At 57.0% G+C, this 26,721-nt stretch overlaps 2 protein-coding genes across 3 annotated transcripts; one reads left to right on the forward strand and one right to left on the reverse strand.

Moving 5' to 3' along the window:
• Positions 1-366: 366 nt before the first annotated feature.
• PRR29 (proline rich 29) lies at positions 367-3,568 on the reverse strand. 2 transcript variants are annotated; one of them, XM_040617572.1, is made up of 4 exons: positions 3,256-3,568; positions 2,217-2,392; positions 2,039-2,109; positions 367-1,753 (listed from the first exon to the last, which is right to left on the reverse strand). In XM_040617572.1, exons 1-4 carry the CDS (start codon positions 3,355-3,357, stop codon positions 1,722-1,724), a joined length of 381 nt encoding a protein of 126 aa, XP_040473506.1. In that variant the 5' UTR covers positions 3,358-3,568; the 3' UTR covers positions 367-1,721. The 2 variants fall into 2 exon arrangements, with proteins under 2 accessions (XP_040473506.1, XP_040473505.1); XM_040617571.1 differs by having other exon boundaries at positions 367-2,109.
• Positions 3,569-13,568: 10,000 nt separating this feature from the next.
• LOC121098913 (vasoactive intestinal polypeptide receptor 1-like) lies at positions 13,569-25,181 on the forward strand. The gene is made up of 13 exons (XM_040617419.1): positions 13,569-13,935; positions 16,092-16,215; positions 19,174-19,281; positions 20,223-20,332; positions 20,606-20,703; positions 21,206-21,338; positions 21,971-22,124; positions 22,791-22,851; positions 23,136-23,202; positions 23,287-23,378; positions 23,618-23,747; positions 24,072-24,113; positions 24,320-25,181. The coding sequence occupies exons 1-13, from the start codon at positions 13,864-13,866 to the stop codon at positions 24,410-24,412; spliced, it is 1,284 nt and encodes a 427-aa protein (XP_040473353.1). The 5' UTR covers positions 13,569-13,863; the 3' UTR covers positions 24,413-25,181.
• Positions 25,182-26,721: the final 1,540 nt, after the last annotated feature.

Raw genomic sequence — 26,721 nt, forward strand, 5'->3', positions numbered from 1 at the left:
CCTCATCTGACACCACCCCACACCTCCCTTGCTCCGTTCCCCTCCATGCCCATGGCTGCTTTTCCCACCCACACCCACCCCGTCCCCGCTGACATGGGTGCACACGGATGCCTTCAGGCTCCCAGCTGTACGATGCTTTCCATGCTGCCAGCTGGTGGGTGCCACAGTCCAGTCACTGTGACCCACAGAGGGCTCCAGGGGTTACTTCCACCATGGGTGTTGCAATCCCCGTTGCCTCACCCTCCCATTGCTCTCATTATTCTCATATTCATCCTAAGATTGGGCCATATCTTGAGCTCACCCTTCCTGTCCACCCCATCACCAGGTGACTCCTCTCTTTCTTCCCTTTCTGTCTATATGGATGTGGAAACCTTCGTGCACCAGCCTGGTGCCCATCAGACGAAGCTGTGCTTTTGGATCATCTCCATCCCTTCTGGCCAGCCAGTCCCATAGCCTGCTGGGCTGCTCCCAGCTGCGGACATGCCTTCACGACGCAGCCCAACACGGCTCTTCTGCTCCACATTTGGGAGCTTCTCCAGCAGCAGGAGCCAGGCTGAGGTTTGCTGCAGAGGAAGATCTACCTGTGCCAGAGCACAGCTCAGTCCTGGGCTCCGGGAGGATAAACCCTCCTTTCCACTGGGACCCCAGAGGGGAGGCAGGGCAGTCCTTGTGCCCAGGGGGAGCAGAAGGAGGGAATTTAAAGTGCAAGTGCCTGGGCACCATCTTTCCACGTGCTCTGCGCTCCAGATGACCCACCAGCCCCAAAGTCTCCTGCTAGGACCTCTGCTCTTAAGGCGAAGCCTCCTGACAACTGGCCTGTAAACCAACCAGGGTCAGAGCAGAGCCATCACCCCTCAGTGGGGCTGGGGAGGTAGCTGACACAGAGGAAAGCTTCCAGCACCCAAAACACATCTGCTCCCACTTCCCCCTTCTTTCTGAAGAGCAGAGGGGATGCCAAACGCTGAGGAACTCCATGCTTCCCCGACTGCATCCCCACCAGGAGCAAGCTACAGGCCAGATCCAGCCATCCGATGACTGTGCTCACCAGGAGCATTCCCCTCTGCTTCCCAGCAACCACCAGCAGCTCCCCATACTGCACCAGCACCCACATCAGGCACTGATATACCCTCCCACCAGGTGCAAGAGTCTCACCCACCCCTCACCCTCCCAGCTTGGAGGCAGCCCTGTGTTTAGGCACAAAGCCAGCATTCTGGGTAATTACAGATGCTTAATTAATGACAGCAGGGCACTTTCTTAACAAAGCAAATTAATTACAGGCGACGTGCTGCATTGAGATCTGAAGAGACTAATGAAGACCAGGACCACCTGGCCCTCCCCAGCCACAGGGACACAGCTCAGCCCTGCCCCAGAGTCCTCACGGTGCTTGGCAGAGATACGTTGTCCAGCTGGGACTGGGATGTCACCACTAACCTGCTGGGGATAAGCCCTCTGCAGCATGGAGATAAAGCCTGTCCCTGTTTGGGGTCACGCTGTTACCTGGGGTTTGGTGACGGGCTTTGTGACACCCCCTGCCTGGGGGTGGCTCATGGGGAGGAAGCCAACATGCCGAGCAAAATCATTTTGCTCAGCACATTGTCTTCTTCCTCATGAGCCACCTTGAAACTATAGGTATCACGGAGCACCCGTGCTCAGCACCTGCAGGATCTTCTGGGGTCAAAGGCTGGGACGTGGAGGAGAAACCATCTTGGGAAGCACGGAGCTCACAGCCTCTCCTCCAGCATGTTGTAGTACTCTGCAGGGAGAAAGGGAGAGCTGGAGGATGTGCAAGGGCCACCCCTGGGATCTGATGGATAAAGGGATCTGGGAGGGCTCAGCCTTTGACTGGGGGCTGCCTGGTTGACGCATGCTTAAAAAATGCATCGATGCGGTGCTGAGGGACGTGGTTTAGCGATGGACTTGTCAACGCTGGGTTAATGGCTGGACTTGATGATCTTAAAGGTCTTTTTCAACCTAAACGATTCTATGCTTGAGGGCAAGACATCCCTCGCTGAGGGACATGGGGAGAACGTGTCCTTACCTGATGCTGGTAGGACACTGGGTCCCACAGTCCCCGTGGCACTGGGGGGTGGAGGAGGGGGCACTGCGCGGCTGGAGAGGAGCAAAGACAGGAGTCAGTGCTGGCCCTAGCATTACACCAGGGACCACAGGGACACGCACGCAGCCCTGCTCCAGGTGGCACAGAGGTTGTTACTCACGGCTCCCCATCCTCAGCTAATGAGCCTGTGCCCAGGTACCGCAGGGCCACCGGCCTCTGATCCTGCATCAGGACCGGCCATGCCTGGATGGGAGCGGGACCAGGGCAGGGGATGTAGTGATGGTGGAAAACCACAGTCTCCTCTTCCTCTCCGGTCTGCAATGGCACCACCATCTCCTGCAGGGAGGAACAAAAGGCAGAGCTGTGCCGGGTGCCTTTCAGCAGCTGTCTCCCTGGGGCACTGCTCCCCAAAGCACCAGGGAGGGAGCTCCCACGGAGCTGTGCTTGGCTGCGATGCCGCTGGCACCGCGCAGCTCTCCCAGGGTCCAGCTGTGTGGCCTCGACCCCACACAAAGCCCCACGGTCAGACAGCGTGGGAACACGGCCGTGGGGGACGCAAGGAGGTGGCAGCCCCACAGATGGGACCTCAGAACGCTGCTGGGAAGAGCCTGTTTGATCCAGACGCTGAGACACAGCAGGCAGGGTCCAGTCTTGGCCAGCACGGTGAACTGGTGGGCGCTGGGTGGGCAGCCTGGGAGGATGCTTGCCTGGAGCTGCCAGCTGGCAGTGAGCGAGGCAGCTGCCCGCAGCCCAGCTCTTGCCCCCGCTGAGAAAGCGGCATTTTTCCCCCCCGTGGAGATGAAAAGTTGAATGTTATTTTGGTTCAAGATGGACTTTGAAATGAAAGCCCTTGCAGAGCCATCCTGCCTAATAGTGCTCAGCCTCGCTGCTCGGCTGCCGCAGCCCAGCGCTGCACCCTGCCTGCGCCGCACACGCACGGAGGGTCCTGGCGCTTCCCAGCTGGGCTAAACCACCTCCGAGCAGCCTGGATGCGACCTGTGCTGGCAGAGCTGGGGGTTGAACCAGCACAAAGAGCTCCAAGGGGCTGCAGAGCCTGGACTGAGCTGGGCTGAGACCACCCAGTTTCTGCATAAGTGAGACAGGGTCATCCCGTGCTCATGAGCAGCCCTGGAAAGGTCCCTTTGCCCACCTCTTTGGTCCTATGGTCCCTTTGCCGATCCAGCATCCCTGACCCTTACCTGGGCAGCAGCTGGGGATGGCCCGAACCCGAAGGACGTCAATGCCGATACAGCCAGGTTGTTCATCACCACCTGGTGCATTTGGGAGTTTTGAATCATCATCAACTCGATTAAATCTGCCAGGGTAAGGGGCTCTGCGTCAGAGAGAGATCAGAGCAAGGGCACACGAAACACAGCCATGGGATGAGTGCCTGGGATGGGGTGGCACCAAGGTTTGTCCCTGTGCCCAAGCAGTGGGAGCTAAGCCAGACTTCCCCCACCCCAATTTGGAAGGCCCATGTGGCATTTAAAAATTATTTTGCTTGGATAAAGCTTTAAAATAGCTATATTTCAGCCTTTTCTTCTTTGCAAATGTGATTAAACATCTGGTCTGGCTTGCTGAAGGCTGCTCACAAAAGGTGATTAGTGGTGCTGGAGGCATCAGACTTTCCACCCATTCGGAGGAGAAATGCTCTGGTCCTGGCAGCACTCAGCGGCTTGGCAAGCCTCTGCCTTGGCACCAGGCAGCAGAGCCGGTGTCCTCGGGGTGTCACCGCACGGGGAGCATGCCAGGGTCAGCTCTGCTTTGTACCACATCACGCACGGGGAGCTGGGAAGCCCCCAAAAGAGGAAGGAGCTGCGGCTGGGCTGTGGGGGGTGCTGACCCCATCTCCATTCCCAGAAGCCAGCATCTATGGAGTGGGGTCCAGGAGAGGAGCTGGCTGGGGATGCTCAGTGCCTCCCCAGCCCCTGCCTGGCTCTGCACAGGGGGGCTGGGACCCAGAGCAGCTGTACACATACAGGTCAGTGTCCCAGCCCTCTTGGCTGGATGCCGAAGCCACGGGGCCGCTGCTGAGGACAATCCAACTGCAGAGGAAGCACAGCATCTGGCTCTGCATCCCCATTAAAACATCCTCATTTGCCACAGGCTTGAAATTCCCCTGCAAAATGTCTGCAAACCTGCTGGAGGGGCTGCCTCTGAGATCCTGCTGGCTTTGTGCATGAGACCTCTGAGCCCCTGTTAGCTGCAGTCTGGGTACAAAAGGGTTTGGGCATCCCCGTGCCCCATGTGCCAGATCCCAAAATGCTTTCATAGCTGCAGGGACAGGCTCCCAGGGCACCCAGTGAGGAGCATTACAGCACAGCCCGGGAGGTGGCCGGGGCCGCAAGAAGGCAGTGGGCCAGCAGCCAGGCATTGAGCCGGGAGGAGGAAGCATGCAAAGGTCTGGCAGCTCCTCATGAAGCCCACCCATCCTGCTGGAAGGGCAGCTAGCCCCCACCGCAGGGCTGCGAGGGGCCGGGCTGGGGTCTCCATTTTCTTTCCACACCAATTTCCAGCATGCCCTTTCCTCCACGTATTTTTAAAGACGGCTCAGCCTTCCGCCCTCTCCACAACACTGCACGGCTTCACCCTTGGCATGTCCCAGGGACCAAAAGCCTCCGTGTCTCTGCTTGTCCACTCCCCCAGTCCAGGCTGATGGACCCTGGGTTGCACCAGGTTGGGCAAAGCCCCTGTAGACGCTGGTCTTTGCTGCTGCCTGCACCTCCCACAGGCTCTGGGGCTAGCATGTGTCCCACTCCGGTCCCACCTAGCACAGGCAAATTGCCTGTATCACCCTGCCTTTCCCTGGTGATGCTCCCCACAGCCACGTGAAATGGGGTTTGGGAGAACAAAGAGAGGTGGATTTATAAAAACAGCCCAAAAACATTCCCTGGGAGCATCCTGCTGTGGCCAAAGCTGGCTTTAAGGTTAGTAAAATCACCGAAAGTCACATCCCATGGGACAAAGCAGGCATCGAAGCATGGTGTGGCCAGCCCTGCGAGGCTGCAGAGGGTAGGCACAGCCCCCCCACCTGCCTCTTATCCTGAAAAGGCTGGGGAAAAAGAAGAGGATGAAGATAAGCTGGTTTTAACGCTGACCTCTACGATGTCTACCGTCACGCACCTCCCCGGACACGTGGGGGTCCAGTGACAGGGGCCAGGCAGGTCCCAGGAAGCTGCTGGAGGATCATCACCGGCTGCTGGGGCACCGGTATGGCTCCACGGGGAGATCGCTTGGGTTGGAGCTGAAAGGCAGGAGGGGAAGGAAAACCCCAGAAATCTCCCACTCTTGTTTAATTTAGTGCCCTGTTACTGCAGCAGCCAGGGAGGAGAGGGGACAGGAGCTGGTGGCAGGGGGGAGAGCAGTGCTGGCCCCGGGGGAGCAGGGATGAGAGCCAAGGAGTCGGGTGGTGGCTTGCACTGACCCCCATCCTTCCAGGGGGGCAGCCCCGTGAGCCTGGCTGAATTGTACCCCTGGCGGGTCCCCACCTCTGGGGACATGTCCCTGTGCAGAAGCCACCCTCCCAGGACCCCGGGGTCTGCAGGGAGCAGGGAAGCATTTTGCAAAGAGCAGCTTTGCTGCCCCAGACCCCAGTGCCCACTCGAAACCCCGACCCCAGCCCCACTCTCCTCCCACCCCACCCCACTTTCTCCACCCCACTCTCATGAGCCCCGACTATTCCATAAATCCAGAGACAGAACCACTCCCCAGGGCTTACGCTGTGCGGGATGATGTAGGTCCCTACTGGGGGGTCCCCCCCAGACCCCATGGGGGTCCCTCGCTGCCCCCACCTCCATGGCTCAGGCAGGTGCGTGGGTGATGGGGCGAGCAGAGCGGCAGCAGGGCTCGTTGCTATAGCTGCTGGGGCCAAACAAACCGCTCCTTGGAGCGTTCCCAGGCTGGTTTTCCCTGCGGTGTATCCCCAGGATAAGCCTCCCCCTGCAAAAGGCTGTGGAGCAGGGATGGCTTGTGTGTGTGTCCCGTCCCACCCCTCGATGGTATTTCTGAGCCTTCAGGACCACCTTCCCCCAGGGAAACAAGCGGAGAGTTAGAGGATGCAAGCTTAGCTGAGCTCTGCTACTGGTCCCAGTTGCAGGGGAGAGCTGGTCCCAGTGCTGGGGCTGCTCAGCCCCACTGGTAGCATCTCACAGCTTGTGGCATTGTGAGCTTTCCTAAGATCCCAGGTCCTGGCATCCTGTGGGTCTCCACAAGTCCCATCTGTCAGAGCCAGTGGAATACGGGTCCGCTCCTGCCCCATGGCTCATGCTGTCAGTGCCTCTGTTTCCTGGTCTCTGGGGCTGCAGTTCTGGGAGATATGTGGGGATACTGAGCCCAGACAGAGCAAAGGTCACTCAGCTGGGGGATAAGAAGGAAAACAGGCAATGAGAGCTCCCTGCTACCTTCTCCTGGGCTTTGGCAGTGTGGGGCTCTAAGACATCCCACGCCAGAGGTGACTGGGTCTGTGACAGCCGTTATTTGCTGAGTACACCTTGCTGAGCCCAGGTGAACTTCCAGCAGCAATGGGATCTGCAGTTTCAAGTCTGTTGCCTTGTGTTGTCTTCAGTCCTGCTGCCAGGTCACCGGCTTGGGAAATGGGAAAACAAGGATGGGGCGGGGGCTGGGAGGATGCACTCTTCCATCAGAGCGGCTCGCTCCTCACCACACCGCCTCTTTGACTGGGACATATTGAAAGGACCTTTCAGGCACTGGGAGAAAGCACCTGGAGGGACAGGAGGCAGCTGCAGTGTGTCCCTGCAGAGTTGATCCCCCTGGGGGGTGTCCAGGATGTTGGAGCCCACCCGGTAAGGGGCTGCTTCAGGGAGTGCAGGGAGATGGGTCTGGGTGAGAGTCTGGGATAGCTTTGGAAGTCAGGCTGGGATCGGATCTACAAGGCTCGCTGGTGCCTGCTGTCCAATGGAGGCATCCCTGCCTGTGCGCCACAGACCTGGGGTCTCCGTTGGTGGAGGGAAAAGGTCCTTCCACCCCATGGGTGTCCCCTTGCCGGTTGTCAGAGACAACATGTCCCTGTGCACGACCAAGGCACAGTGGCTGGGCACATCGCTCAGTGCTGGTGGTGTCACCTGAGGTTTGGCCCCCGGGATGCCCGTGGCACAGTGCTGAGCCCCCTGGGCTTGGCTCCCAGCCTCGTGGACCACTTCCCCAGGGATGCAATGACTGGCCACCACTTTCCCCCATGGAAAACCAGGCAAGGCTCAGCATGAGCACCAGCGCCTGGCTCCCCCTTACTGCTCTCCCCTACCATGAGCCCCTCCCAGGATGCTCACAAGCGGATTTGTGTCCAGCAGACCAAAACCAGCTCACATTTTCTGTTTCTCTCCCCCCGGCCAGAAAGCTCTGCGTGCCTGAGCTCATCTCAGGGAAACACTGCGTCTTGGAACACTATGTCTGCACAAAATATATAAGCCCCAGCAAGCCCATTGCAGTGAAAAACCACTTTCTCCCCCTAAACAGCCCAGCTTCCCACCAGCCTCAGTATCTTTCCTCCACCTCCATCAGCTGCATTTCCCCAGGCTGCTCTTCTGGGTGATTATTTGCATCAATATTACATCCAAAATCTGCCGTCCACCAATAGCACAGATCTGGGAACTTTTCCCAGGAACCCAGCCTGCAGCCAGACCTGCTCACCAAGCAGGAACAGACCTCTCCAAAAACTCTTCTGCCCCCAAAACGGCACTGCAGACACCCCCAGATGCCAGGGGAGGAGTGCTCCGAGGCCAGCTGCCTTAGCCCCCAGCCGTTGGCTCCACTCGTGCTATTTTCTGCTTGATTAGATTTTGTTCTATGTTCTTAATTTCTCCAAGCCCTTCCAGATTATTTCTCTGCCTTTTGTTATAACTCCCAAATTCCCATTATTTGCACATTTAATTACTGTGCTGATTACCCCCTGCTTCTGGCAGAGCATGCCTTGCTCTGAACAGAGCCCTGGTATCAGTCTTGCTGGTGCTAATATTGTTCTCATCTGTAGGAAGGATTCAAGCGCCTGGGCGAAGGGCTGAGCAGCACAAGGAAACCTTCTGCCAGTGGTAGGACAAGAAAGGGTGGCAGGGGACCTGCTCTGGATGTCCTCAGGCCCCCCATGGCAGCCTCAGCCCCTTTGGGGGTGTCATTAGCTGCCCTCCTGCATGGAGGAACAGAGGGAGGGGAGAGGACAGGAGAGGAAGGGAATTTAGGAGTGTTTTAGCATGAGTGCACATAAAACCAGGGAGATTTTCTTGAGTCAAACCAGGCACAAACCAGCACAACCCACGGCCTTGATGCATCTCATGCAGCGTAGCAGGACAGGGCACAGGCTCAGCTATGGGCAGGGCTGTGCTTGGCTGCAGCCTGTCCCCGTGGCATGTCCCTTTTTAAGCCCCCCAGCACGTCTGTCAGGCAGGGAGAAGGTCTGGGCATGAGTGAGAGAGAGGAACCAGGAGACACGGGTACCACGCACCCACCTGTGCATGCCAGCCCGGCTCCATCTTCTTCAAAGCACAGCCCCACTGCACTAGGGCTGCAGATCCCTAATCCCTGCCCAGACCCCTCTGGGCCCTGTGGGTTGAGGGAGGATCGACTGCCGGGTGATGGACAGATGCTGAGCGGCATCGTAAGCGCCGGGCAGCAAACACGGTCTGGGCACAGGGAAATGCAAGTGTTGAGGCACGTGGGATGGGGACGGAGAAAGGCAGCCGTGGCTGTGCTGTGCCCAGGACACTTCCCAGAGACACTTCCCGCAGGCAGAAGTGACCCTCCAGCTGGACATACCACCTCTTCTCACCAAGGACCTCACCAAGGTGGGGTGAGGACCCTCATCAGCCGACTCAACTACACTGGGGAGAGGTGACAGCCCAGGACCAGTTGCTCCATGTCATGGCGTGGATGGTGATAAGCCACCCGCATCTGCATCACAGAAAACCAGGGCCCAGGAGGGAACAGGGAGATTATAAAGTTCTGCTGGGGATGGACCCCACTGTCCCCAGTAGGAGCCACCTTGCCAAACCAAACCCCAGGCTGAGATGTGTGCCAAGAGACACCCTGAGGATGTTCAGCAGACAATTTTACTAGCAACCCTCACTTTGGAAGCTCTTCAGCCCCACTTTTAACTGTAACTATGGAACTTCTTGTTCTGGAAACCCTCACCTAAATTTTTATCCTCATTCAAACTCAAAGGCCAGGAGCTCGTCCCCATCCTCTGGTTAGCCAGAGGTGGGCTCCACCAGAAGCTGTGTTTTGGATCATGGTCACGACCAAGGCAGCGGTCATGAAACAGGGTCAGTCCCCTGGGGACCAGGAGGGACAGACACCCTCTGCCACTACCTTGGACATGAACCCAACGCCTGCACCATGTTGGTGCAAGCAGACCCGCAGCACAAGCTGGGAGCAGGGGGTGATGCTGCACCAGGCATCTGGAGCAGGAACGTGATGCAGCCCCTCGGAGGCACGCAATGCTCTCACTGCACGGGTCTCTGCTTTCAGTGCAAGCAATGAATGCTTAGCATCAACAAACTTTGGCAAGTTTGCTAAGCAGCAGAGCAGGAGCAGCCGGGGCGTGATCGGCAGCCGTCAGACCGGGAACACCGGGATGGTGATGCATCAAGCCGGGATGAGCCGTGCGTTGGTATGACCCAGCAGCAATGACTCCCCGAGCTGCCTTCTGATGACAGGGGGAGGGCAGTGAGATGACAGCACATCCCTTATGCCATCCTGCTGCCCTGAAGACAAATTTGAGCCAGAGAGATTCCCAAAATGAGGAAACAACAGGCAGGAGGCAGCAACCTTGCCTAAGACTCGTGGAAGATGAAGTAAGCACAGCTGAGGCAATGCATCCCCCCATAATCACTGCTGGCTCCTAAGGGGTATAAAAAAACCAGTCTAAAAACCAGTTTGTATTGCACATGAAGACAAACCCTGGATATGGAGTGGCAGCTCGGCAGCCACCGTCCCCTGCGCTCTGCATTACGCTGTCACACACAGCACGCACCTCTCGGGGACGCTCTGTGGGTCCAGGAACTCGAGTGGGTGAAAGCATCTAATTTTGAAAGCTAATTACAAAAACAATGCCCACTTTCCCCTTGCAGGAATTCTCACAGTGCTGGTGCTTTGAGCCCCATCTCCCCCGAGGCATCATCCAGCCATCGTGGTCTCCTCGTAGTCCGAGCCACCCTGTGCAGACCGTTTCCTTCCACAGCCTGAAATGAAGCCAGAAATGGTTGGCGATGGCTGGGGACACCCTGCTTCTTTGCTGTCAGGTGGGATGGAAGCAACACGATTAGTAATTTCCAGCCCTTGGTAAATGAGCGTTTGCCACTTGCAGGAAGATTACTGCGAATGACTTCATTTGCTTTGGAAACAGCTGAGTCATTTGTAATTACCGACGCGCACCAGCAGCAATCCCAGTGCTGGCACTGGATTAATGGGAGTGCCCGTGGCTGGAGGGCAGCCTCCGGGGAGCTTCCCCGGGACTTTGGCACAGACACAGAGCCCCACGGTCACTGTTCCCCACCACCCACGGCCGTGCATGCCTGCGCTGCCACACCACAGCGGTGTGCCCAAGGCAAATCCTCCCATCCTGTGCCCTCCAGCCAGTCACCACCGTCCCCATCGCTGTCACCATCGCATACCGGTGTGCTGGTCCAGGTGGGGAGCCCAGAGGGGCTGGAGGGTCCTGGTCTGGCCAGGATTTGCAGTGAGGCCAGTTTGACCTCATTTGTTTTCCACTTGCTATTGCAAAAGAGAGCAGTGGCCCTGATGCCAGCAGGGCTGGGCAGGTCACCTGGTGACAGACAGGGGGTCAAGCCACCATTGTCTGTCCCAGCTCATCCTCACTGGAGGAAGGGCAGGACCAGTTCAGGAAGGTGGAGGTGGTTGGGCATCACCTGAGGGGTCCCCACTGCTCCCCATCACACCCCCTGTGACACAGGGTGCTTTGCTGGGGAGGGGACGAGCAACGCGCATCCTCCGGTGATGCGGCACTTGGCAAACCTCACCCGGGTGGGACCAGACTGGCCACCTCCGAAACTGGGCTCCTCCAGCTGGGGTCAATTTGCCACCAGATGGCACCAAATAAACTGGCCTTGTTGGGACTTGTTGAGCAGCTCTGGGCCACCGCCACCCCAAAACCAGACCTTGTCCCCATTCCCCCCCTCCTCTGTCCCCCACCTCGACCAGCAGCAGCCGGAGCTGCCAGTAGAGCGATGCAGCTGGCTCGGGCGCAGGGTTATTTGCACCGGGTATGGTTTTATTTGGTTTTAGCAGTGTCTAAGACACCCTCCGACTGTGTGTTTATATGCTGTTGGAAAATTAAATGATTAAGATTGGGTGTTTGCATTTCAGCGGAAACTATTAGATGGTAATGAGTCTGGCCGGGTCTCGGCAGCCTTTTGTGTTAACATAACCAGGGGCTCAGCCTTTGCCGGTCTGCGCCTCTGAAAGCAGCGTTGGTCATTCCTAATGATGTCAATCAAGTGTTTTTAAATATTAAGGACCTAGTTCTTTCACTGAGTTTTTCTTTTTTTTTTAGGGGTATTTTTTTAGGTAGCAATTCTTATTGAGGTCTTTGAATGGCAGAGCAACAGCAGCAGTTCATTCATTGGCTTCGTATCTCATGAGAAGTTACGGAAGGAGCAGCTAATGTGATCTGCTGCCTCGTTAGGAAATCATATTGATGTAGAATTACTAAAACTGGCAACAGAAATGGTTCACCCTTCTCCCACCCCAGCACAAAGTGCAAGGCAGCCTCTCCCAGCCCTTTACCCTTCAGCAAGGGCCCCTGGGGACATCTTCTGTCCCTGCTTTCCCCATTGCCCACACCTGAGATGTCTCGGTGAGGAGGGACCAGGGTGGTCCAGGGGCACAAGGCTGGATCTTTGATCTTAAGAAATTATCACAGCTGCCCTTTGTGTACTCTTGGGTTTCCCCCGCCTACCTTCACCCCTCCTGCTTTGTCACTGAAAGCATCAAAATGGAGAAATTCAGGCCCAAATTCCCCTTGCTAAAGGGGCTGGGGCTTTCTAGCAGGAATAATTATGTGTGTTTACATATATTTTTATATATATATATGGAGAAGACCCCAGGTGATGGCCTGGGGTCCATAGTTGGCTCCGAGGGCAGCCCCATCCCTGGGCACAGCTGGGAGCGATGCTGTGCTGGATGCTTTGTGCTCAAGGAGTTGTGTCCCCATCACGGGCTGCTCCAGTTCCCTGGGGTCCACCAGCACCCCTTCTGCCCTGCTCTGCTTTGGTACCGGCACCCAGCATCCTGGTAGAACTAAACCACCAAAATCACAAGCTCAGCCAAAACCAAAACCCTTGGCCAGGGCAGAGTTCAGGTTATTTTGCGGAGCTGCGAGCTGCCTGCCAGACACCCAGTGCCCGTCCCGGGCCTTTCTGGGCAGGGGGGTGCGTTTTGGAGAGAGGGTCTGGGGTGTGGCAGACAGGAGAGGCAGGAGAGCAGGCAGGACGCAGCTGGGGATGGGGATGGGGATGGGGATGGGGATGGGGATGGGGATGGGGATGGGGATGGGGATGCGGATGCAGATGTAGATGCAGATGCAGATGCAGGTGGGGATGGGGATGAGGATGCAGATGGGGATGGGGATGCAGATGGGAATGGGGATGCAGGTGCAGGTGGGGATGAGGATGGTGGTGGGGATGCAGATGGGGATGGGGATGGGGATGCAGATGCAGGGGGGTTATGGGGATGCAGATGGGGATGGGGATGCAGATGCAGGGGGGTTATGGGGATGCAGATGGGGATGGGGATGCAGATGCAGGGGGGTTATGGGGATGCAGATGGGGATGGGGATGGGGTGGGGAATGGAGATGAGGATGGGGATGGGGATTGGGATGGGGATGGAGATGGAGGTTGGGATGGGGATGGGGATGCTGATGGGGATGGGGGTGGGGGTGGGGATGTAGTTGCAGATGCAGATGGGGTTGGGCAGCACTGCCTGCCATACTGGGGCCAGCAGAGCTTCCTGTGCAGGCAGGGCTTGAAGGAGCATCACTGCCCCCAGCCTATGTGCATGCCTGTGTCCAGGCATGCACACACGTGTCAGGGCATGTGTTTGTAAATGTGTGGATGCACAATCCCAGCATCGCAACATCTCCTTTGAGCTCTCTACCTTCCTCTAGTTCCCAGATGCCACCTGGAGCTGACCAGGGAGCAGCATGACCCTTGGCGTGCCCCCTGCACCCCATCCCGGCGGCATCCCCATCTCCCACAGCCTTTAGCCAGCAGTTTCCCAGCTCAGCAGCATCCAAGGAGCAGGCGAGAGGGCTCCGGGCCCCCCTGGGCATCCCCCTGGGCCCAGCCGAGGGGTCCCAGATCCTGCCCAGAGCAGGTTTAGGGGGTTGCTGGGGGCTGGGGGTGGCCAGACTGGGCAGTGCCAGGTGGGGGGGTCGTCCCCCTCCCGTGTTGCTCCTCACATCCAGCCCCCAGCTTGGGGAAGGGGGGGCGGGGGGTGGAGCCTGCTATATTACCAGATCCAGGGGCTGAGACATTCAGTCTCGCACAGAGCCGGAGCCCATTGGCACCGGGCGGGGACAGCGAGGCGGGGGGAGGGGGTCACGGCCGGGCAGGACCACCCGAACGGGACTGAGCACCCGCTGCAGGAAAGGGTCCGGGAGGAGGACGGGGCTGGGAAGGGGTCAAGGGGAGGTGGGTGCTGGGTCACCCCTTTGGAGCCGGGGTCCTGGTGCGGCCCCCCCCCCACCGCAGGGCCATGCAGGGGGAGCTGGGGTGTCCCTGGCCCCTCGGGGACTGACCCGACCACCCGTGGACAGGGCAGCACGGGGCTGGCTCCAGCTATGGGGGGCACATGGCAGCCCCCCGGCACCTGCATGCTGCCGGTCCTGCTGCTCGCACTCCCGATGCTCCGGGTAAGTGTCCCCGGGGACGCGGGCGGGGGGACAGGGTGGGCAGCGGGGGCGGTGGTCCCCTGCCTGCGACAGCCACCGCAGGGTCCGGCCAGCCCCGGGGACGGGCTGGGCAGGGCTCGGGGCACTTCCCCATCCCTGTCCCCATCCCTCGTGCTGTCCGAGCGGGTGAGCAATGCCAGGACCCCCTGCACTCCCCAGGGCTGGGACCACCGCTCGGGCAGCCAGGGCAGGCAAAGCCCCCGCGGGGTCAGCTCTGGGGGATGCTCCAGGCCATTCCGGGGGGGAGGGGGGATCCCGGCTTTGCCCTGCCTCGGGGACTGTCCCCTCTGTCCTCACGCTGGTCCTGGCTCCGGCTTTGCTGACATCATCCCACACACCTCGAAGGTGCCCAGGCCCCAGAGACCTGGGGAAGCACCCAAGAGGTTGTGGTGGCTGGGGGGTGCAGGGGGCAAGGACCACACGTGGGGTGCTCCCCATCCCAGGCGGAGCCATGGGGGTGGCTGGCTCCGAGCCCCCACTGGAATGGGGGGACACGGCATGGTGTGCTGCCGGAGTGTGTGCAGCGAGCCCGGCAGCCACGTTGGCAAAGCATCCTCAACTGGTCACACCATCACACTGCCTCGGTGGTCCCTCGCGGGCGGCTCCGGTGGGAGGGGGCTCCGGTGGGAGTGGGCTCTGGCTTGGCGGTCTTCTGGATGCCTTCGGGATTTCTCCTGGCACTGTTTCACTCTGCAAGTTCTTTAGCAAACATGGAAGGTTTGGGTAACGGAGAGGAAAAGAAAATGAAAAGAAAGGGAATGGGGAAAAGGAAAGGGAAAAGAAGGGGAAAAAGGAAATCTGAAAGGAAAAAGGGGGAAGGGGAAGGGGAATGACAGGAAGGAAGGAATAGAAAAAGAAAGAAAGAAAAAGAAAGAAAAAAGAAAGAAAGAAAGAAAGAAAGAAAGAAAGAAAGAAAGAAAGAAAGAAAAAAGAGAAAGAAAGAAAAAGAAAGAAAAAAGAGAAAGAAAGAAAAGAAAGAAAGAAAGAAAGAAAAAGAGAAAGAAAGAAAGAAAGAAAGAAAGAAAAAGAAAGAAAAGAAAGAAAGAAAGAAAAAGAAAGAAAAGAAAGAAAGAAAGAAAGAAAAAGAAAGAAAGAGGGAAAGGGGAATGAGCAGGGAAAGCAGGCAGGGCTGGAGGAGCAGGAAAGGAGCTGGAGGGCAGGAAAGGACAAGACTCAGCCAAGTGATGCTTTAATGACCCACACTTCCCTCCAGTCCTTGGGTCCTTTTGCCCACCCTCATCCCTTTATTTCTCCAGCTTTGATATCTCTGTCCGCACACCTAAACCCATCACCAACCCAATCCCATGTCTTGGCCCAAAAACCCTGCCCTTGACATGTCCTGTATCTGGATGCTGCAGCCCCCACCGCATCCCCCCATGGGCATGGGCATGGGCATGGGCATCCCTGCTCTCAGTTCAGCCTCAGTCTCCCAGCTCTCCAGTTGGAAGCCAAGGGGGCAAACCCCCAAAGTGGGGATTCCCAGGCAGCCCCATCCCAGGGCACTGAGCCACCACATCCCTTGCATTTTTGGGAGCTGTGGGGTCAGGGCGTACTCCTTGGTATCTCAGCACTTCTGCTAGCGAACCCAAAAACCTTCAGGAGGTCAGCGTCCCCGTTTCGTAGCATCTCCCCAAAGAGCTGGGCGAATTGACAGCTGTTGCCAGTGCCTCCACTTAAAATACACCAGCCTGAATGTGAGCAAAATCCAGCCATCAAGGGAAGGATTAGACATGCCCAAATAGGTGTTTTTTAAAAATCTCTAATTACTTGGTTTCCTTGTTCAGGCTTTGAAAGTGCTTGCCTCTGCCTTGCTGATGGGGTCAGCCCCTCGGTCTTTAAGCTCAGCTCCTCTGCTTGGCACTTGCATCTTGGAGGAGCTGTGCCCTTAAGCATGACATGCTTTCAGAGGGAATTAGAAATAATTGAAGTGGTTCTTTATGGTGTTTACAAGGCAAACAGTAGAAAGCTAAGGAAATGTCAGGGTCCAGCACAGGGTTACATAGATACGGTCTCCTGTGGCTGACTGCTGCAGAAATAGTGAATATCGGCTGGTACCCTGCCTGCTCGGGTCTTTCAATGCTCGGCATCCTACTGTCTGCCCTTTCCCCACTCCCAAGGTGCAGGCAACACACCCCGACTGCTCCATCGTCCTCTATTTCCAAGAGCAAGAAGCTGAATGTCTGGAGATTATCAGGAGTGAAAGCCAAACACCAGCCCCGTCTGGACCCCCCAGGCAGCAGGGTGAGTGTGAGCTGCCTGCCCTGCATGGAGTTAATCGCCCTCAGGACCCGGGGGGGGGGGGGGGGGGGGGGGGGGGGAGGGATTTGCTAAGGGTGTCTTTGGGGGATGAACCATGGTAGGGGGGTTGCAGAGTGCACATGGATTCAGAAAAGCAGGTACTTTCAAGAATATGGAGAGCAGAGCCAAGGCAAAGGCTAAGGAGCATCCCTGGGAAGCCCTGAAAAATGCTGCTGCAGGGAGAGGGGGGCTGAGGTTGCAGCCAGGGGCTATGGGTGGGCTGAGGGATGCAAACAACTGCAGGGGCTGAGTCCCCCCGGATTTATGGCACTGGGCAATGATGGTGTGGTCCGTGTCCCCTGTCCCACTCCTGTCCTCCCTGCACTGATGCTCTGGGGCCAGGCAGAGCTGTGGGCATGGGTGATGCAGAGCCCTGGCCATCAGCACAAGTGTATTTACTTGGTACTTTTCACCACTTTGTGCCTTCTTGCTTTCCTAATTCAGTTAGTTTTAATGCTAAACATGTTCTGAGCAACTTAATTTTTACATATCCAGGACTTTTAAACCAATTAACTAATAGAAAAATAGTTTTAAAGTGCTGCTTTTGTCCATTTTTTTTGTAATTGCATTTCAATTTCCATCCAAAAGCAGCTTGGCTCAAATTCTGGGTAAAAATTATCACCTAGTGAATAAGAAATGCGTCATTCAATGGGTTTCATCTAATACAAATGTAAAAATTAAGCATCTCAATAAATGCATGTTAAGGTGCATAATTGCTTAAGTAACTGTGCAGAGATATAACGTATCATCCAGCTCAGCAGAGAAAAGCCGAGTTGATTGGAAAAGGTCCATTTTGCAGCCTAGATCATGCCAGCCAGGGGGGAGGAATCTCGCTGTAGGAAAACAACCAAGAAGAATGAATGCAGAATTAAAATCAGTATTTAATCTCAGGTTTCCTGCCTGACTGCTGCCTCCGCTGCCCACCTGAACTGAATTTATCCCTTCCCCCTTACTCGCTTGTGCCAGCGTGGGGAGCATCCCGTGGAGAGCGTGACAGCTTGGGGGGAAGGCTCAGATGCCCTGGATGGTGGCAATATAGCATAAAGGAACAGGACAGGGACCTCAGGCTTCAGCATCCCGCTGAGGAACCTGCCGTGGGGCCCCAAAACTGGTTAGAGATCACAGCTGCGGTGCGTTCGCTTCAGTCTGCTCCTGTGCTCACAACATTTACTGCTCTGAAATAGGTGGGAAGAAATAACCTGCTGGCGAAGCTGGAATGATCACTTTTGGAGGAGTCCGGATACCAGTTAGGGCAGCAAGAAATAAGGAGGCAGCCCTGGCAGGTCTCTGTATGATCAACCAGTAGAAACGCTGAGCAGCTTCCCATCAAACAGCATTTTGAGGGACAGAATGCTCTTTTTTGGCCACATCAAGGAGAACATCCTGAGGATAACGTCGATCCCAGGGATGTTTCAGCCCTCTACTGGGAAAATGGGAATAAAGCAGGTCACTTTGGGTCTATCCCAACCAAACACCTCGGGCTACCAGACTACACCAGCTGGGAGCCCAGGGACAGGGGACAGCGTGGGGAAGTGGCAGCCCCTGGGGACCAGCAGTGTGGGGACACTGAAGGCACAGCTTCTGCCTGCGAGGTGGGCAGTGAGGCACACTGCCAGTTCCCTTGATCATGGTTTTTTCCCCCTGTCCACCCCAGAAGTTGCCTCCATCACCTCTTCTCCATGGGAGAGTTATTCGAGTTTTGCGCAGCTCTAAGAAATGTGAGGTTTTTCGAGGGAAGCAGAGTGGGAAAGGGGACTTAAACCTTTTCTCCCCATCCAAGTGGAGGGGTGACTTTATTCCCTGGGAATGCACTGCAGAGCTGCGTGAATCCCAGCTCAACCCCTGTGGCATGGGCTGCTCCTCTGGCTCCTGGTCCGGTGGTCCTGCAGCTCTCACCGTGCTGGAAGAGCTTGTCCATACAGCAAGAGATGCATTTATACAGCAGGACTGCTCTGCCATTCAGCCACAGCCAGGTGTTTTGCTCAGACCCCAAAAAATGAAGCAACTGGCTCTCAGTGATGTTCCCAGGTGCCGTGCTCGGTTCAGCTATCCTTCAGAGCAAAAATCAAGACATACCCTGAGGTGGCAATGACAGTCCTGCAAATCCCTCCAAACCTGGCCAGATACATAGAGACCACTTTACTGAAAATCAGAGAAAACCAATTAGATTTGTCTGCGTCCACATTCTCCAGCTGGGAATAGATGTGGCTGGAGGTTAATAATGTATATCTGCAAGGTTAATAACGTACGTGTGCAAGGAGGAGAGCTGTCCTGGAAGTGTGATGTATATGTCTCATCTTGGTGTAGTGCAGCACTGATTCTCCAAGGCCCCACGTCTGCTTGGCCGTGCTCATTTCCAAGGCAATTAGAGAGTCATTTAAAGATGGACTTAGTGCTAGAAAAAAGCAAAAGATGTTTAAGCTAACTGCTTTCCAGCAAGTCTTGCAGTGCTTTCTCCCATCCTCCTTTAGGCTGGAGAGACGCCTAGAGCTCAGCCACCATGGCTGCTGGGTGCAGACACCCAGCACAAACCTGCACTATTTTAGATGCCACCAGGAAAGTCCCAGCCCTTCCAGCACCCTCTTCCCCCATGGTGTCCCCGCAGGAGCTCTGGGTCTGATGTAGCCCCAGGAAATACCAAGTCCCGTCTTGCCGAGGGCTAAAAGGAGATCTGGGCACTGGGGGAGGTTGTTCCCAGAACTGGAGCCAGGATGCTCCTAATTCCTGAGGGGGTACAGCGTGGCCCTGTAGATCGGGTGACGGCTGGGCTGGCTGCTCTCTGCTCTCCCGTTACATTCGCGCAGCCGTGCCTGCTGTGGGCTGTGTCTGGGGATGGGGGGCTGTGTGTGTGTCCCTGGCACGTCCCTTCCCGGCGGCACTAACCGTCCCGTCCCTCCCCAGGCTGCCTGACTGAGTGGGATGGAGTGAGCTGCTGGTCAGCTGTGCCCGTGGGCCAGTCCCGAGCTGTCGCCTGCCCTGACATCCTCCACATCTTCAAGAAGTCCAAAGGTGCAGTGTTCCCAATCCAGCCCAGACCATGGATCCCCTGGGTCTGAGGGCTAAGCTGCACCCACCCCTGCCTGCCCGGGATCCTCGTGCCACCCCAGCCCTTCCCCTCTGGTCCCACAGCTCCTGCCCCATCCAAAAGCTTGGCATATATTGCAATCCAAGCAGGTGACGGACAAAAGCAGAGATGTAGAGTGTTGCCACACCAGGAAAGTCCCCAAACCCTTTCATCACCCAGTACCAAGCATCCCCTGTGGGTACTGCACGTGGGGACCTCATCCTCCAACTGGGTGACACCAGGACAGTCCCCCAGCTGGTCAGTGCCTTCCTTTCCCTACCCACACACCAGCCTAATGCTCCTGACCTGCTCAGTAGTGCTCCAAGCCATGCAGATAAAAAATGCAGCATAAAATCATGATTATTTCAAGACCAGGTACTCCCCTGGGGCTGCACCGCTGCTGGGGGAGCTGCTGCCTCCATCCATCTTGGAGGCAGCGGAGTGTGAAGGAGAGCACCCAACCAGCCCCCGTGGCATCTGAGCACATCCTCAGCTGGGCATAATTGAAAAGGCGATGGAGGGTTGGTAAATGTTTTGCTTTAGGATAGAAACAACTCAGGAGAGGCTTGATGAAGCCCTCACAGGATGTAAAAGCCCCTTTTTAGCCTTAGTTGCCTCCCACGGTGAGGATTCATGGTTACATCCTGCCCTAAGGTGCCCTGGCACCTCCAGGCACAGCACCGGAGGGCAGAGATGTCACCTGGATGGGAGGGATGGGGCAGCCAGGCCATTCAGGTACCATGCTGCTGTCACAGCCGGGATGCTGGTTCTGGGATTGAGGCTCCATCCTGGAGAACAGGGTACCATCCCCAGACTGGACACCTTGGGGGTGCTGATGCAGAGGTGATGCCCGTGGCTCTCGTGAGGTCCCTTATTGTTGCTGCAGCGCTGATCCGGAGGAACTGCACTGAGTCAGGATGGAGCTTCCCCAGCCCTCCCTACCACAATGCCTGTGAGCTGGAGGCCATCGGCAGCGATAACAACACGGAGGCCAAGGCAAGTGGGTCCCCGGAGCCATGGGCACCTCCCTAGAATCACCCTACCCCACGCTGATCCACGCCACTGGGCAATGAAACATGAAGATGCTCTTGGGGACATCTTGTTGCCCTTATTCTTTGTGCTGGGCTACCTGGAGGGATCCGAGCTTGGCTGGGAACAAGCCCAGCCTGGGAAAGAGCTGGGGCCATCACCCTGCCACCTCCCTGCCCATCACTGACCAGCACCTCCCAGCCCATGCTGCCTTCACTCCACTGGTGTTTTCCTTTCCAGAAAAGCTATTTTGTCACCATGAAAGTTCTTTACACCTGCGGCTACTCCACGTCCCTGGCAGCCCTCTTCTTGGCCATTGGCATCTTCCTCTGCTTCAGGTAAGGCTCAGTGCTGGCTGCTCCGTGGGCTGCAGCTGGAGGAAGGCAGGGAAATGATCAGCAGAGGATGGTTGCTCTCAGGCTTCCTCCCCTCGGAGCAGCCAGGCTCTGTCCCTGCCAACACGGACAACCAGGGAGGTATGAGACGAACTGCATCGTTGTCCTTCCCTGCTGACACACAGACCTGAGACCCTCAGGTTGCCCTTTCAAGCTTTGTTTTCGCAGACCTCACTGTGCTGCAGAATGATACTCTCCACAGGTGGTTGGAGGATGTTCCCCAGCACACCTTGTCCCTGGGCAGCCACCTCGAGCACAGCACAGCCCTGTCCTTCATGATTTCAGAGCAGGAAAACCTTCTCCAGGGCTTTGGCCTTGACCACCGCCAACATATGGTCCCTTGGGCTGGGGTCTAGCCAGGGAAGCGGCTCCTAAAGGAGAAACTTCTCTGCCTGTCTGCTCTCTCTGCTCCTGCCGGGGCACAGCGCATCTCTTCCTCCCATAGGAAGCTGCATTGCACCAGGAACTCTATCCACATCCACTTCTTCACCTCCTTCATACTGCGCGGGGCCGCCGTGTTCATCAAGGACGCCGTCCTCTTCTCAGACGAGTCCATCGACCACTGCACGATGTCAACAGTAAGTCATGGAGTCCCAGCCTGGGCATGGTGCAGGAGAGGGCACCACATGCTGATCGGGGGGATGGGCTAGGTGGATTTGCCGTGGATTTAGCACGGCGAAGAGGAGAGAGAGAGGGAGGCTGAACCTGGGGAGGAAAGGCTGGCTTGGGTGGACTTCAGGAGGTTCACAACAACATTTCTGCATGGGCACTATCTGCAGAGGACGTGTGCTGCCCTCAGAGCTCTCCCTGCTCTCAGACAGTCTCCCAGCAGGGCTAAACCTCTGCACAACCCAGCAGCACCACGTACATGCAAACAGAGCTCACACCGCTGGATGCGCAGATTTGGGGGTGTCAATAGACTCGGAAACCTCTGCGTGCAGCCCAGATATGACACTATGGGCACCACAGACACGGGTTTCTAAAGAACTTACAATAACAGCTGGTGGTCGTCCACCCACGTCGTGCAAGCCCAGCAAAAAATGCTGCAGGTGACATGTGGGACCAGTGCAGCACACCTGGGGCTGCAATGAAAGGCCATCACAGGTCTCCTCGAATGGATGGATGGGGAAGGTGACCATCCCCCGTGCCCCCAAGACAGGGTCTGATGCCAGCCAGCACTCCTGAGCCTTCCCCTTCCTTTTCCTCCCAGGTGAACTGCAAAGTAGCCATCGCCTTCTTCCAGTACTCGGTCTTGGCCAACTTCTACTGGCTGCTGGTGGAAGGCATGTACCTGCAGACCCTGCTGCTGCTCACCTTCACCTCTGACAGGAGGTACATCTTGTGGTACATCCTCATCGGCTGGGGTGAGTGCGGGCCCCAGCACGTGATTCCCTCCAGCAAGGTTCCATTGACACAGACCAGGGGTAGGCACCGCTTTGGGGGATCACCCGCTCCGACATCCACAGGCACAATGGTCCCCGTGGCTGCTCTCAGCCTGACCCCCACCCCAGCATCTCTCTGCATGGCCTTGTGCTTGGTGGGGCACCCATCAGCTCCTGCCAGCCCCTGGCACTGGTTGGCAGCATGATCCTTGCCCTCATGGCATGTGTGCAAAGTCCCTCAAAGGAGAAAATTCTTGCCACCGCTGACCAAAGAGCCTTTGCAGCAGCGTCTGCTGCCAATCCATCCTGAATGTGGTCAGGATGGGACAGAGACAGATCTTTCCCTCTTCCCACACCCATCCAGGGCTGGAAATGTCCATCCCAGGTGCCCAGGTTAGGTGTAAGAGCACACAGCTGGGCAGGAGGGTGACCAGGAGGTGACACACAAGCAGACACGTCACCATCAGTCAGCACCATCTCCTTTTAAACCCCGGAGAAGGGGGAAAGACTGTCACCTTCCTGCCACCTCCAGGGCCCCAGACCTGACCTAGACACGTGTTTTGGGGGGCAAGAGATGGAGGGGAGGTGCAGGGGCTCCCCTGAGCCCTAGGGTGACTTTGCATCCCTGCCTGGGTCCTGTCCTTGCAGGTGTCCCCATGCTGACAGTCTGCGTGTGGGTGGTCACCAGGCTGCAGTACGACAACCACGGGTAAGAGCAGCCACCTCTCTTCTTTCTCCAGGCCAGCTTGGCCATGTGTCCCCCATGCAAGTCCCAGGGGATGAACCTGTTTCATAGGAGATTCAGGAGGGGAGAACTGGGGCAGCACTTTATTTTAATGCTATTTCTGTTTTCTGGTGGGGCCCATGCTACAGTGGGGCCCCGTTGCAAGAGGTGCTGTGCAACTGGGGCAGGGGGCTGGGGAGGGTGGCAGGTCAAGGCCTGGGCTAAAAGGGTGCAAGTGGGTGGCAGGAGCCATTTCTCCTCTCCCGTAGGTGCTGGGATGACTACACCAGTCTGTACTGGTGGGTGATCAAGGCTCCTATCCTTCTGGCCATATTTGTGAGTATGTCCCCTGAGCACCCCAGGGCTGGGGGACACAACCAGGGGTCTGTGCAGAGCCTGACACCTGCCTTCCCATGGCAGGTGAACTTCCTCATCTTCCTCAACGTCACCAGGATGTTAGCACAGAAGATCCGGTCCCCAGACATTAGCAAAAACTACAAGCAGCAGTACATGTAAGAGCTAACTCGGGCAAGGGGAGCTCTCCTCACTCGGGTTTCTGGAGGGACCCAGGGCAGCAGGGACCCCTCCCTGGAGCTGCACTGAGAAGGACCATCCTTGGAGCCTCCAAGACCTGCCTTTCATGGAAAACCTGTTTTGGGTTAAGACCAAGCTCTTGGGAAAATCTCGTCTCATGGGGCAGCAGGACCATCGCTTGCACCCAGACCCCCGCTCATGACACCACTCTCTGCAGGAGGCTGACGAAGTCCACGCTGCTCCTCATCCCTCTCTTCGGGGTACACTACGTGGTGTTCGCACTCTTCCCTGAGCACATCGGTGTGGATGCCCGGCTGTACTTCGAGCTGGTCCTCGGCTCCTACCAGGTGCAAACTGGGGGAGATGTGTGGGCAGAGTCCTCACGTACCCATCGCATCCCACCCCAAGATCACACCAGGAGCCCCTGGGATGTGCTGCTGGGGCTTTGCACTCTGTAGGGAGGGGACTGTGTCCCAGACACCCCCCTCAACCACTAGGGACAAAGCACAAGGGTTGTAGTCCAGTGAACAACTTGCAAACTTGCACTGCTGCCCTACTGCCCATGGGATGGGGCGAGAAGTGTGGGAGGATGCTAAATGCAGGCAGCAGATGAGCACAGAGGGGTCCAGCCTCTTTCTTTGGGTGAAACTTGCTCTTTCTGTCCTTTTCAGGGGTTCCTAGTGGCTCTGCTGTACTGCTTCCTGAACGGGGAGGTGAGTCGTGTCCCCCCCAACACCAGTCCCCCGGGCGCCACAGCCACACAAGGGCACACAGCTACCCCCAAGGGTGCATGCACACAACCACACAGGGGCATGCAGACATGCATGGGGGTCCCCACCCCCTTGCACCCCAAATCCCTTGTCGAGGGGTGCTGGCAGGTGTCCCTGGGTGCCAGCACCAGTCCGCGGTGTTGGTTCAGGTCCAGGCTGAGATCAAGAGGAACTGGGGCAAGTGGCAATCATCCATGGAGAGCAACGTCTTCAACCTGGCCACCCAAGACTTCACAGCATGATGAGGACAGCGTTTGGGGGGAAATACCTCCTCGAGGGTGGTGGTGGTGGTGCAACTCCATGGCTACGGTCCCAGAAACACAATAAAAAGGATTTTGTAGGTTCTGGGTCTGGCATCCTCAGAGGGTGGTGCAGAGGGCTGTTGGGAAAGGCTCTGCCTGTCCAGCTGTTGGTGGCTCTTGTGGCTCCCTGTGACGGTGTTTTACCTGCCCAAAGCTCTCCTTGCAGTTTGGTCCGTGTTTTAGGCAAAGGGAAGAGGGCTTCTCTGCCTTTTCTGGGTTGGAAATGCAAATATCATTTCACAAAAGACACGGGACATTTTTCATTTGGCACTGCAATGAAAATGCAAGCAGCCTCAGTGCTGAAGGGATTTACTGCTGGATATTTTCCCCTTCTTCATTGATTTACAAAATTGTCCCCCTTATGGAAAGATGCCTAAACACAGCCCCCAGGAGCCATTCCGGGTGTGGGAGAGGCAAACACAGAGACAGACAAAACCCCACAGCTTTCTACAGGAGTCCCCTGATGGTCTCATGACTCAGTTCCCCCCACAGCTTCTAAAATGTTTCCCTTTCTCCCGTGCCTGTTGCTTCAGCCACACTCGGCACTGGGGAAGGTGTCCCACCACCCTTGCCATGCCAGCAGTCCCGGGGGCTGCACACCAGAGGGACAGGACAGTTTGCAAGCAACGGGACTCCCCTGTCTTCACTGGGGGCTCGTTTGACTGGGACTAACAAGATTTTTGCCAATAAAATCTTGCTCTGAAATCCAGCATTGCTTTGTCAGAGGTTTGGTTTGCTCTACAAACCCAGATAACTCGGTACCAGGCTTGCTAGAGGGTAGAAACCCTGCCAATAACTGGAGTGCCTGGAAATACCTCCCGGGGGGGAGAAAAATCTGCTTTTTCTCTGCCTGGTGAAGCAGCCAGGCTCTGGGCATGGCCATGGAGAGGAGATGGAGGAGGAAGGTGAGGAGGAGTGCAAGATAAGTGCCTTAGGGGCTCTCCCAGAGGTGCTGGGATGCCATGTCCCCTTTGGGTTGGAGTTGCTGTCACTACACTGCAGCCTGGCCCTGTTCACCCCCACGAGCATCCTTCACCCTCCCTGGACTGAGCTCCTGCCTTGGCAGATGCTGTCACCAGGAGCGAGAGGCCTCAAATGCCCTTTCCCCAAACCTCCCGGCCCCACCATGTTCCCAAGACCCGAGCCACCCGACCTCACAGAGCTCCTCACTCTTCCTGGGTTGTAATTTCTCCATGTAGCCACGTGTCCTTCCTTAAATAAAACCCACTCGTTGGCCCCTTTCCAGGCTGCAGGATCTCCAGAGATCCTGTCTGGTCTCACAAAGGGAAGCTGAGAGAGAAACAGAGCCCCAGACCTGATATGAGGTGAGACAGAAGATGTTCTGTTAAACCCCCCCCCCCCCCGGGCCAGCACCATCCTGCACACTGCCAGCCAGGAAACCTCCAGAGGAGCATGGCAGCTGTCAAATAAATGCCTGCCTGCGGCCATGGAGAGACCACAGGTGAATAAACATCCCTCTCCATCATTAGCGAGGAAGATGCTGTTTCAGCAGGCACATGAGGCAGGCAGCAGCAGCAGATTGCACCAAGGCTGGGGATGCTCGGTGGGACTGTCACGGTTGCCATAAAGCTTTGAAAAGCGCTGGGTTTGGCATGTATTTTCAGCAGTCCATGGGCCTTTTTGGGTGCTAAACCTGCACCCTGAATGACCTGCTGGGCTCTGAGCCGTGGCATCCGTGCTGCATGGCAGAGGCTGCAACGGCAGGAGCTTGCTGCAGGTGCAGCAGGGCTGACGTGCCCCTGCGGCGGGGACTGTGCATCACCTCCAGTCTGCAGAAAAGGTTTTTAAAAAGCGTTTGCGACATCTCTAGCATGGATCGTGACCTACAGCTGCATATTTGGGGCAGCTGAGCCTAAGCTGGGCCAGGTCTCCCCTAACTCCCCTCCAGCCATTCCCATCGCCCACCCTGCCCGGAGGGTCCCTTCTCCTGCCCTGGGGCAGAGGGGTGTCTGGGGTGGGGGGGTGGGGGGTGTTTTGCCTGGGGCCGGTGGGTGGCACTGCGGCCCCGCAACGCCGCCTCGGGCACCGACATCAGATCCGGGGTGTCAGCCCGGGAGCGCAGTGTCCCCAAGCACACTGCCTGGGACGCAGGCTCAGCTGTCGTGGAGGGACCCCGAGGGCTGGCCCTGGGTGCCAGCACCCAATGACTCTACCCAGGGCCCTGAGAGCACCCAGGGAGTAAGGTAAGGGGCTACACTGCTTCGGGGGAGCGCGCACCTCGCCCCGCA

Source organism: Falco naumanni, chromosome 18 (assembly GCF_017639655.2).
Source record: "Falco naumanni isolate bFalNau1 chromosome 18, bFalNau1.pat, whole genome shotgun sequence".
NCBI classification, from domain to species: Eukaryota; Metazoa; Chordata; class Aves; order Falconiformes; family Falconidae; genus Falco; species Falco naumanni.

What these genes read in the sequence shown, in the direction of transcription:
- PRR29 (XM_040617571.1), bottom strand. Translation starts at nt 3,357, where the DNA reads ATGATGATTCAAAACTCCCAAATGCACCAGGTGGTGATGAACAACCTG. An exon ending in CATCCCCAGCTGCTGCCCAG is followed by an intron (nt 2,393 to 3,255) that starts GTAAGGGTCAGG and finishes TCCTCCCTGCAG; the next exon opens with GAGATGGTGGTGCCATTGCA. An exon ending in TTAGCTGAGGATGGGGAGCC is followed by an intron (nt 2,110 to 2,216) that starts GTGAGTAACAAC and finishes GCTCCTCTCCAG; the next exon opens with CCGCGCAGTGCCCCCTCCTC.
- LOC121098913 (XM_040617419.1), top strand. Translation starts at nt 13,864, where the DNA reads ATGGGGGGCACATGGCAGCCCCCCGGCACCTGCATGCTGCCGGTCCTG. An exon ending in TCGCACTCCCGATGCTCCGG is followed by an intron (nt 13,936 to 16,091) that starts GTAAGTGTCCCC and finishes CCCACTCCCAAG; the next exon opens with GTGCAGGCAACACACCCCGA. An exon ending in ACTGCTTCCTGAACGGGGAG is followed by an intron (nt 24,114 to 24,319) that starts GTGAGTCGTGTC and finishes GTGTTGGTTCAG; the next exon opens with GTCCAGGCTGAGATCAAGAG.